This window comes from Schistocerca piceifrons, chromosome 9 (genome assembly GCF_021461385.2).
Source record: "Schistocerca piceifrons isolate TAMUIC-IGC-003096 chromosome 9, iqSchPice1.1, whole genome shotgun sequence".
NCBI lineage: Eukaryota > Metazoa > Arthropoda > Insecta > Orthoptera > Acrididae > Schistocerca > Schistocerca piceifrons.
Window position 1 is genome coordinate 199825334 of NC_060146.1, and position 12541 is coordinate 199837874.

At 36.3% G+C, this 12541-nt stretch overlaps 1 protein-coding gene across 1 annotated transcript; it reads left to right on the forward strand.

Moving 5' to 3' along the window:
* Positions 1-10624: 10624 nt before the first annotated feature.
* Positions 10625-11677, forward strand: LOC124716853 (speckle-type POZ protein-like A). Its single transcript, XM_047243406.1, has 2 exons — positions 10625-10762; positions 11051-11677. The coding sequence occupies exons 1-2, from the start codon at positions 10625-10627 to the stop codon at positions 11675-11677; spliced, it is 765 nt and encodes a 254-aa protein (XP_047099362.1).
* The last annotated feature ends 864 nt before the right edge of the window (positions 11678-12541 follow it).

A 12541-nucleotide genomic window follows, 5' to 3' on the forward strand; every position in this document is an offset into this window, starting at 1 on the left:
AATGTTAAATTATCTGAAAATTCTTAGGACGGTAGATTCAGGTGCAACATTTCAGGTAGATGAGGAAGTATTGTTTGGTGAGATGCAAGCACAACATGGCTTACAGAAAACTTGAAGAATGGGAAAAAAACTAATGTGGAAACAGATAAGAGATGGTGTAACGTTTTCCATACACTCAGAAGTAAAGGTACTTCATCTGAAAATATAGAGACGTTTGTGAGTTTTGTTCTTGCTGTATCAGATACAAATGCTGTTGTGGAAAGTGTATTTTTGGAAAAGTGTATTTTGGAAATTCCCTTTGTATTGATGAGAAAAGTTGTTTCACCACTGAAACTACTGAAACAATTGTAAAAGTTAAGACTCATTATCAAGACCTTGCTTGCAAAGATTTCTACAACCTGCTATTAATCAATTCAAAGCTTTTGAAAAGTATTAGATCTTCTGATAAGTACAAAGTTAGTAGTAGTGTTCCTTATACAGTAACGAGATGGTCTACAGTTTTTTGATGTCTGCATTAGTGTTCACTTTTAGAAATCATTCTACCAGTTTCTCAGTATTTTGAATTATAATTAGTTCTTGGAAAAACAATGAATTATTGAATGATGCAGTGTCATTACACGCATGTTTTGAAGTATTTTGTTACATTATATCTCTTCTTGTGAGTATAAACTTTAGTTTTTCTTTATTTTAGTAAAGCGATGCAGTAATATGTGCAGAATATTTCCTTTTTGTCTAGTGTTCCATTTTGTCCCGTTTCTTTCATCCCAATTTTTCGTAAATGTCCCGTTTTTTCAGGTGGAAAAAATTGGTCACTCTAGTATAAACGTACTCAATGTTGTCATTTTGTGTACATATAAACATACAGTGTACGCACTGTAAATGTTCATTGACCATTTTTGACATCTTCGGAAATGTTATTTTCGATTTTTGTTATGATGATTTGAAAATGGGTCTCAGCCTGAAACTAATGATAGAATGAATAAAAAGTAAAAATTTGCATTTTAGACTGTTTTTTTGTACTCCCGATACAGGTAAAGGGTGTCTATAATTAAAGTTCCAGTTTCAGAAGGCTGTTGAAAGAGAACCACTGCTCAGTTTGACATTAAATTTCAGCACCATGTCATACAACGAAATACAAATTAACGAAAATTTTAGAAATAGATGCCGCTGTAAGCATCTTAACGCAAATAGGATCGGCTACAAATGACAGATAAATCGCAATTCGACGACTATAAGTTCCACATTACACCAACCACACTCCGAATGTGCACGACTGCACAAGTTTGGCAGTTAACAGTTGTGGCTCCACAGCAAGGTATACCACATCAGGTGGGCAAAATCAGTTTTTAACTGTCCTGAGGGCAAAAGCCGCGTAAAAAGGAAAATTACATCGGTTTTTTTATTGTTCTGGGGCCGAAAACCGCATAAAAGCAAATTGACATCAGGTTCTAACTGGCGCAAGGCATGTTCAGCATGCTGTTCACCGTGTTCTGCCACAAATTTTCCGACTAGATTAGATTGTCTGGGAAGGGGGAGGGGTCACGTTCAGAAATCGTTGTGCAATATGTGCCTCAATTGAGCTATGCTCGTAATTGGAGCACTGCACACAACATCTTTCAGATAATCCCATAGCCAGAAGACACAGAGGTTAAGATCCGGTGATCATCAGGGCCAGACTGTAGGGAAAAGACAACTGATAATTCTAGCATTTCTGAAATGCCTCTGTAGCAGATGCTGCACTGGCTAAGCAATATGTGAAGGGGCGCCATCTTCCATTAAACTGATCCTACCCACATAACCCTCACTGCTCAAGGGTTGGAATGACATTGGTGCACAAAAGACTCTCATATAGTTTACCAATGGCGATACAGGTAACAGGACGTGTAAGACTCATCTCCTCGAAAAAATATGGTCCTATGATAAATGATGCCGTCAACCTGCACCACACAGTCACCTTTGCAGAATGAAGTGTTACCAATTCGTGCATGTGTGGATTTTCCATTGCCAATGCTTTGAAATTCTGCCTGTTGACATGTCCTTGGAAATGGGCCTTTGTTTGCCCACAGAATAATCCAATTGTCCACTTCCATGTGGCCAAGAAATTTCAGAGCGCACGTTTATCTTTCTGACAGGTAGCAGGCAGCAACTCCTCAATGTGTGTGAGTTTGTATGAATAGCAATGCAGGATGGTTCATAGAATTTTTATGCATCATGCTCTCAGACATGTCCTTATTCAGGCGATACCCCATGCACTGCATGTTTGCACACCACCACTCAACCCCTTCTGCAGTGTTGCGGCCACATCTTCGACAGATATCAGATCAACTTTTTTCCTCCCTCTGAATTTCTGAAGAACCTTTCTTTTCAAGTTGTATAATCATTTCTCCAGACCCTTTTTTCCATACCTGCGAGTGTCCGCAACTTCTGCAGGGCTACTGGAGCACGGTCACCATTCTTCTAAATGAGCTTTGCATTGTATGTTAACTGGGGAGCGTAGAAACGACGGAAAGGCCCCGTCCCCACCGCAGCTGCAGTGGTCCATAACCCCACAACGACTGATGCAGTCCATTCCACCCCTCCACTGCCCCACATCGAACCAGTCTTTCAGGGTTATTGTGCGGTTCAGCCCCCCGGTGGACCCCCCCCCTCCCCCAGGGAATGTCTCACACCAAACGAGTGTAGCCCCTATGTTTGCATGGTAGAGTAATGGTGGTGTACGTGTACGTGGAGAACTTGTTTGTGCAGCAATCACCGACACAGTGTATTTGAGGGGGAATAAGGGGAACCAGCCCGCATTCGCCAAGGCAGATGGAAAACCGCCTGAAAACTATCCACAGACTGGCCAGCTCACCGGACCTTGACACAAGTCCACCGGGCGGATTTATGCTGGTGACCAGGCGCTCCTTCCCAATCTGGAAAGCTGTGCGTTAGACCGCACTGCTAACCAGGCAGGCAAATGAGCTTTACCAGCAGCACACGATCCTTGATGGAGACAGTGATTTTGAGCATCTCGGATGCTACAGCCATGTGCTGTGCATTTGTTGGTGTACGTATTCTGACGCTCATAGCGCCGTCTGTTAGTAAAATTTACTGTTTTTTTTCCCATAAATTTTCCCCTGCAATAATAATATGCTTTTCAAATTGAATGTCACTCTGTTCCCATTTTTACAGTGTTTTGACTCTGGAACTTTAATTATGGACACACTATACATATACATACATACAGTGTGAGGAAAATATGGTGAAATACAATCAGTTATTAGTACTACTGTGCACAAAATAACCATTGCACCTTAAAATCTATGACATATTCATTACAAATAGAACATACATGAAACAACATTAATAATTCAGCATACATTGGTGTCACTGGCACTGCTCACTCAGGGTCACATAGTGCTAAATCAGGCACATGCTACCAAGTGGGGTAAACAGTTTCACCAAAGCAGTAATTGGATGTCAAACTATCATCGTGCCACCACGACCTTATGACATGAATACAATCGCCAGTAGGCCACGCGCCTGCTGGGGGAATTTCTGGGGGGGGGGGGGGGGGGGGGGTGCTCCATCTCATGACTAAATAGAAGCTGTTGTCTTGCAGCGGACATTTCCTAACTACTGCACCTAGCACCACTATCTCCACAACTCGCCACTTCACCACCGTTTCACCACTTCTACACTACAGTGGCTCCACTCCCTCCATGTCACTATAGTACTCAGTTTTGCTCTGTCTTCCCCTAATTAAAGTTTTATAGTCCTCAACGATTATTATTGACGTTGAAAATCATTTATAATCTTCGTTTACTGTACCTTACACCTCTAATGGATGTAGCTGCCAATTTTTTACCCATATGTTCATCTAGATTATACATTCTATCTTTTGGTACATTTTTTAATTCTTTATCAGGTATATATATCTACAAGGTGTTTCACAGTTATTGTTTCACCCTTCTAGAGGTTGTATAGGGGACTTAGTAGATGCTATAATCACTTATTGAATAGAGTGGATGTATTTCACAGTTTTGAAGATGAACAAGTGCTCATAGGTCTTCAGGTATGAATTTTAGAGCGTATGTTCACTAGTCACTTTTTCTTGTTTTGGTGCGTCCTACCACCCTTTGTAAGTTGCCTACCCTACAACAGTAATCCACTGTCAGAGGTAGCAGAACAATTTTCACTTATAACTTCAACTCGTTATTTACCACTACAGGGTACCCTATCTCAATCTGATACATTTATCCTTCTCCACTACCCTAGAACTTTTGTTACATCATTACAGAATAACTCTGTATATACATACGTGTACAGATGCTGGCGCCTATAGCTTTGCTGCTTTGTAGTATTGTTGGATGACGTTTCTGGGTGTGGGTTCCATTTAAAACTTGATCTACTAAGTACCCCTACAAAATCTAGAAGTGTGTGACACGAGATGTGAAACACTCTGTATATCTTACATCATTATTATCTCTGTATCCACTATCATGTTGTTGACAAGCTTCATATAATCGATTGATTTCATTGTCTCCATGTGCTAATCTATCTTGTAATGTAGTACCTGGTCCAAAGTAATTATATCCAAGCAACTGAACCTCAAATGTTAGCTTTATTAATTAAGGAGGAACCTAATACTTTTCTATACTATACACCTTCCCAAAATAAATGTGGTAAATTATATAAGAATATAATTAAATATGGTATACCATTTGGATTATTGACAAAAATTCAAATAAATTTAGTTCTTATCATTTTTATTATTCCCACTTTTTCACTGTAATAATTATTGTTGCAGGTATCTCTTCTCTATTAAATACTGTTATGCTATCTATTAAATGTGTGTAGTCATGCATTCGTATGTACAAAATAGCTTAATCATCTTATTTCTTAATAAACCCAAGACCCAATTTTTGTTTTGATTTTTGTTAGCCTTTATGTCACTCATTATTGGACCTAATATATTGATCCCTTTATGTACCCTACTAGACTTTACTCTGATATTATTAGCATCATATTTATTATTCATTAACTTTGTGTTAATTGCTATTTCTTTAGAGTATTTAGATCATCTTCAGATAAATACCGCCAATGTATTATATCACGATAATGAAAATAAGTGTGTTGTTGATGAAAGATTCACCTCTTTCAGAGTAATTTTAGAAATGCAATATTTAGCATCTATGCAGTATCTTTTTAAAATAGTACCAGCATGTAAAATACTTGATCTATACTTTAATTGCCCTCTTTAATAATTCTCTGTCATAATTTCTATTCATTGTGTCATAATGTTGGTTTTAGTTTTGTTTTTAATGGTAAATGAAATGATTGAACATCCATCATCTTTGTGAAACAGACAATTTTCAAATGGTGCTTCATTTGTTGTTGGCAGTATTATAAATGTCGTAATAACCATTTTGTTATGGTATTAATTGTTTTTCTGCTTCTCTACTATCTTCATTAGCTTTTAATACATTAGCTAATCCTTCTACTCCTTGTTTAATCTGTTGAACAGAATCAATAACAGACTGAGCCTATCTTATTATTTTTCTCAATCAGTTCTCTGATTTTTTCCAGGTCTGAATATCTTATGGAGCAACGCTTAATTTTTCCAAATTTATGCATTTTAATAATATGCAGATCATACTTTACAAACATTTATTTAAGAAAAAATGTTATATTTAATTGTATTTATTACAATACAGGTTAATTATAAGTTATATTATATGTTAATGGTAAGTGTTATGCTGCATGTTATACATTTCATGTTATGTACATAAAAGTGATTTAGTATTATTTAAATTTTTGACACTCTCTGGTTTATGTATTATATCTACAGGTTGTTGTTGTGGTCTTCAGTCCTGAGCCTGGTATGATCAGCTCTCCATGCTATTCTATCCTGTGCAAGCTTCTCCATCTCCCAGTACTTACTGCAACCTACAACCTTCTGAATCTGCTTCGTGTATTCATCATCTACAGGTAAAATTTTAAATTCTACATTCTAACAGTTATTATATACTTTTCTAAGTTCATTGTATTTTAAATGTCCACGAACAAATTCATGGTAATATGAATTACATTTGTATCATCTTGTCTAAACATATAAAAATGATTAAATTATCTTTCAGTAATTGCTTAGATATATTGGAATATGTTTGATCTAAGTAAATATTTTACGCTTACAGTAAGTAAAAATTCTCTAAGAAATTTTGGTTCTGTGTTGTAAACTTCTCAAATAAAGTGACTGAAGTAGCTTATAATTTATTTATAAAATCGTGTCATCATTATTATCAATCGATGTTGTCATGTTAATACCTAATTCATCATCAATTTTAGTACATCTGTTTTGAATTATTTATATTTAGTTGATTTAAGCACTTAGAATAAACGCATCAATGGTTAAATTTATTTCAATTTTACAATACCGATGCAAAAATATATCTATCATCACTAATGTTGTTTTACTACATTCACCAGATCCAATAAGTGAACACTGAAAGCAATTAGCCAATAAGTGACAAGCTTTATTTTTTAAATGTTTATCTTTTACTATTATTTTTGTCTCTTAATAGACTGCATTAATTTATTAATACAAACTTTTTACATAATAGATCAATCGATTGCTTAAGTTGGGAAATTCCTTAATTCCTAAAGAAAGATTAAAGATATCAAGCAGAAATGAATTTAAGGGAATTGCATTAATTGGATGTTATTTCACATGCTGACACATCATGTAAAGACTAAAAATAAACAGTTGTATTGGGAATCTCAAACAATTATAATTCAAGAGAGGCAATATACTTTTGAAAATTTTAAAAAGTATATCACTGCAAAGAACGCAGGTATAAATATTTGATATGATAAATGCTTAAACAGACTGATACTAGACAGTGAGGTATAATTTTACTTAGATAAAGATCATAGTATAGGTAGTTTGTCACAATGTAACAATCAATATATTGAACTAAATATAATTACTATAACTGATGGTAGTCATCAAAGTATTCCATTTTAATTAATGAAAATACATTTTAATTTAGCTCATGGAACTTCACTTAAAAATTTAGATCTTCTCAACTTATATCAATTCCACTGAATCTTTTAAACCTAAGGTTGAATTTGGATATCCAATAACTTACAATAATAATACCATCTTTTACTGTTTACATTTCATGATAACATTCAATATTTAGTAATAACTCTAACTGATGAAAATGATAACTTCGTGACTTCAATGGTGCAGTTGGAAACACTGTTCAGACCTGATATAATTTTTTGTTTAATACTTTTTTATGTTTGTAAATGAACTAGACTGGATTGAAAGCTATGAATTTCAGTAACTCCCTATGAATGAAAACATCACAAATAAATTCAATTTTTCTAACAAAAATGTAGAGATTAATATAAATGTTGGTGATGGTTGGATTCATCCACTCATATTCAGTTTTATGTACTGTTTGATGTTATTCATACATATGGAACAGATTTTACTGCTTATGAAGGTACACAAATGTTAAATTATCTGATATTTTTTAGAAATATTCCTGATGTAATTATCATAGAAAAGTACATTTTATTTATAACTAAACATCCACATATTTCTTCTACAGCATTATTACACTTAACACTCAGACAATGGATACATAGAAAATTATATAATTGAGAATGGTAAAATGAAATAAAAATCATTAGTGGACTTTTTAAAAATTGTAAAGAATCCATGAGGTAGAGTGATTTAACTATATATTTAACAGAGGACTTAAAATGAACTGATTCATTTGCTAGATGTTATAGCTTTAATAGTGATGGGAAGATACTTCTGGTACATGTTCTAAAGGAGACAAAACAGTTGTAGTATCAAAATTACAGTACTTGTAGTTAAATAAGAACTTGAATATGAAACTGTATTAGAGCAAGACGGATTAAAAAATTCTATACCCCTAACAACATTTTATGATTTTTCAGTTCATGAATTTGGTGGTTTAAATGATAGAAATGATTTTGTGTTAGATATAACTTAAAGCTATAATGCAATGCTTTATTTTATATTGTAGTGTTTCAAACTGACAGAAAAAATAATGAGTTGAATGGTTCATCACTATTTGGTCCTATGAAATTACACAATTTTTACCCTAAGAATTGTAAAAATGATACATTTCCACAAGAATTATGGAATATGATACCTTTTTTAATGTTTAAAATAGTTTCAGAGATTTCATACGAATAACAGAGAAAAAGGTGATGTTGATATATAATTTTATATGTGGTACACACTGAATTTTAAATAAAAAGTTTTAAGTAAATAAACTAATAAAAAGTTAGATTAATTATCTTTGTGTTTATCTTTCAGTCTAGATGATTTTAAGGTAAATGACAATAATATAAATTAATAAAATCTTTTTCAATTTAAAATTATATTTGTTTCTAATTATTAAATTAGAGATGAATAAGAAATATAATGGTACAAACTTTGACACCAGCTATGTTACAAAAATTAATTAAATTTTAGGTGATCACTTATATGACAGATATGACAAAAGATGGGTAGATCATACAACTAATGAGGAGGTATTGAATAGGAATGGGGAGAAGAGAAGTTTGTGGCACAACTTGACTAGAAGAAGGGATCAGTTGGTAGGACATGTTCTGAGTCATCAAGGGATCACCAATTTAGTATTGGAGGGCAGTGTGGAGGGTAAAAAACGTAGAGGGAGACCAAGAGATGAATACACTAAACAGATACAGAAGGATGTAGGCTGCAGTAGATACTGGGAGATGTAGAAGCTTGCACAGGATAGAGTAGCATGGAGAGCTGCATCAAACCAGTCTCAGGACTGAAGACTACAACAACAACAGATAAAAATGATCTGGAAAATTTGAATATTCAACCTGGTTATACAATACATAAAGGGATAATAGAAACTAAAAGTCAAAATAAAATGTATCACATTATACTCTCTTCGTTACATCATAAATGGTATTTATGGTTATTGGTATTTCCAGACTCTTGTGTGAGATTTAAATCTACAAATGACCACAACTAGTTAATTTTTAAGTATAAAATTAGGCATGTTTAAAAATTTACATGTTGACTACAATTATAGACACTTTCTACTAATTTTACTGGTTTATGACTGTCATTCTAACTGGCATTTTTATGTCACAATTAAAGTTAATGAAAAAGAAACATTTCCACTTTTGATGAGTGATACTTATTTTTATGCTAATTTGGTGATTACTGAAATTGTTTCCATACTCTGAGTACTGTACCACTTTAGCCTCTTCTCAGTTATTTGGCAGTCAGTTTCCTCTGGATTTATATGATACTTTCCATGGTGTCAAAAGCACCTCTGAACCTCTGAAAATCTTTTACATGTTCAGTATCTCCCATTAATCCTATTTGGTATGGATCCAAAACATGTGTAATTTTCTAGGATGTGTGGCATGAATGATTTTTAAGGAGTCTCCTCTGTAGAACAAGTGAATTTCTTTCAAATTATACTGATGAACTGAAAGCTATCCCCTGCTTTCACTATGACTGACAGTGTATGATCATTCTGTTACACATCTTCACAAACTGTTACATCCTGGTATCTGTGTGAGTTGACCTATTCCAAATGCGACTCACTGATATTGTAGTCATGGGGTACTACTTCTTTTGTTTTGTGAAATGCAAAATCTTACATATCGCATCCTTTAAAACAAGCTGCCAGTCTCTGCATCAATTTGAAATCTTATCTACAACAAATTTCTGTTCATCACTTCAGCCACATTGCTTTTTGGGCAAACCCTGTTGCATCTTCTTTCTGTTATCTTGATTATGCAACTACTGGCTGACTTTGTTAATATTACATTGTACAGATTTCCATTATCCTTATTAATTATGTAGTCTTTTGGCAGTAATTAGTGATATACTTTACCCTTTCCTAATTTACACTACACAGAGAGTCAGGATGTGACATGTGGAATGTTGATATTCACAAATGACTGAGAAAATAAAATTATCCTCCATTGAATGAAAATATAGGTTATCATATACAGTCATGAAGCAACATGAAGTATTTGTAAATGCCTTTATAGCAAATACATCAGTTGATTGGGTAGACACTGCAATGTTTAACCAAAGAGTTACAGACTGAATCATCTACTCTGTCAGGGGTGTTATTACTGTGTAGAATCTGCTAGAGGCTGAGGATGTGTGCCAGGCCATGATTCTAGTGTCGATCTTTATCGTTGTCATGTTCAGGTCAAAACTTGCACCTGTGGAGATGTTTCAGAAAATGAAAGACTGTAATACACGACAACGTTGAACCTGAGGAGTATCTTCATTGTGAGAAGGGGTAAAGTAGATCTAAAACATACAAATAAATACATCACATCAACTCATCTGGTGGTACATCTAATGACCCTGTTTTCAAAACATCTCGGTAAAGCTGCTGCTGAAGTGCCTTAGGACTATGTGCTGTTTTGAAGTTGGTTTGATTTTGCGTGTCACTTACTAAAACATACGCCCACAATATGTCTATAGCTGTTATTTTTTATACTAATGATTTTATTTTTCTTCATCTTAGGTGTATCATCACCACAGGGTCAAACATCTGCTAGCTGTATAAATTTAACAACTGGATCAACGATGAGTGTGTTACCAGTAGAGGGAGGTGAAGTGTATCCACCACCGATGCTTCCCAAGAGGAAGAGCAATAATGTGTCAGCTGCAGGCATTACAAGATTTGAGAAACAAAAACTTGTCTACACCTGGACGGTTTCAGGTGTAAAGAACTGGCTCGAAGACACGAACGATATCGCGTCTACTTCTTTCCGTCACCCAAATTCGAGCGAGTGGTGTGCGGTACTGTCGAAGAAAGACAAAGAGCTATGTCTGTGTTTCTGGTTGAAAGCAAGCAAGGAACCTGTCAAAGCAAACCTGAAAGCAGCACTTTCTCTAGGCGGAGGCGAGAAACGCGAAGTGTATCCACCACTGTGCTGTAAACTTACAGGGGGTGAGAAATCGCCGCCGAAGTCTGTCGGTGAGGCTTTTCCGGCCATCGACGATTACTAGAACGTTGGTGACAGTCTGATATTCGAGTGCGAAGTGGAGATTGTGTGCGTCGTGTGGGACGATTTCCCAAGCCTTCCTGCTCCGGAGACGCAGCCCGTCCTCGCTAGAGACTTCGCCAACTTGTTGGAGTCCCAGGACTTTGCGGACTTCATTCTGCACGCCGGAGACGTCAGGATCAAGGCGCACAAAGCCGTGCTGGCCGCCCGCAGCCCCGTCTTTGCCAGGATGTTGCAGCAGAACACGAAGGAAGCGCAAGAAAACTATGTCAACATCTTGGGCGCGGAACCCGAAGTGGTGGCGGAGGCACTGCGCTACATGTATTCGGGCCACGCCCTGGCCCTGCGCGATATGGCCCAGGGCTTGCTGGTGTTTGCAGACCGCTACGACCTGCGTGAGCTGAAGAACCAGTGCGAGGTGGAACTGGCTAGGCGCCTCACCGTAGACAACGCCGTCACCTATGCCATCTTGGCCGTCGTCAATTCGTGTTACGTCTTACAGAAGGCGTCTGTCGACTTCATAAGGCGGCATTTGTGGGAGGTGATGGGCACTACAGCGTGGAATGAGGCCATTCACAGCGATCCTGCCTCTCTCGAGAAGATCAGTCAGCTTATCGCAATGCGATTGTAACACCACAACTCAGACCCTACCTATCTGTTTACTGATTCATTTTTGCTTTCTGTTTATTCAAGATCATATCGTTGAGCTTTTGTAATTATTATTAATTCAATTCTGTATAAAACATGTATAATCTTTTCTCAGTTGAAAACTTTGATGTCTTTTAAGGCCCGTCCGCACGCAACGATCTGTCTGCGCAAATGTCTGTGCACATCACATCTGCGCAGACAGATCGTTGCGTGTGGACAGGAGATTTGCACCGACATGAGGTGTGTGCAAACCTGGAAGTTGGAATTGGAGGTTTGAGTGAATCGTCTCAAATGTGTGGGTTCAAACCACACCTGCGCAGACAAGTTGGAGCGTGTGGACAGGAGATCGCCGCAAATCCGGCGCGAAACAGCTGCTTGTTCAGTCTAGTGTTTGTCTTTGTGCGCACGGAGCATTAAAATGGCTGACGCTGGTCAGTGTTCTAGACAGTTTATCAGTGAATTCATTGAACTTTATAGAAATGACCCTTGTTTGTGGAAGATTAAAAGTAAAGAGTACAGTGACAGGAACAAAAAGACAGCTGCATACAAGGCATTAATTGAAAAATTACGAGAAGTTGACACACCGGCGAACTGAGAAACGGTAATAATGAAATCGTTGTGGACTGTTTACTGTAAATAATTATCAAAAGTTCAAAAATCTCGAAGATCTGGTGTTGGAGTGGAAGAAATATACCAGCCAAGTTTGTGGTATTTTGTGATTCAAACACATCTAAAACAGCAAAAATTTTGTGATTCTTAATCAGCAAAAATATTATTTGTGACTTGCCTTCATGAACTCATCCTTCAGGACAGCGTAAATAGCTTCACTTGTGTTGGGTATAATTTC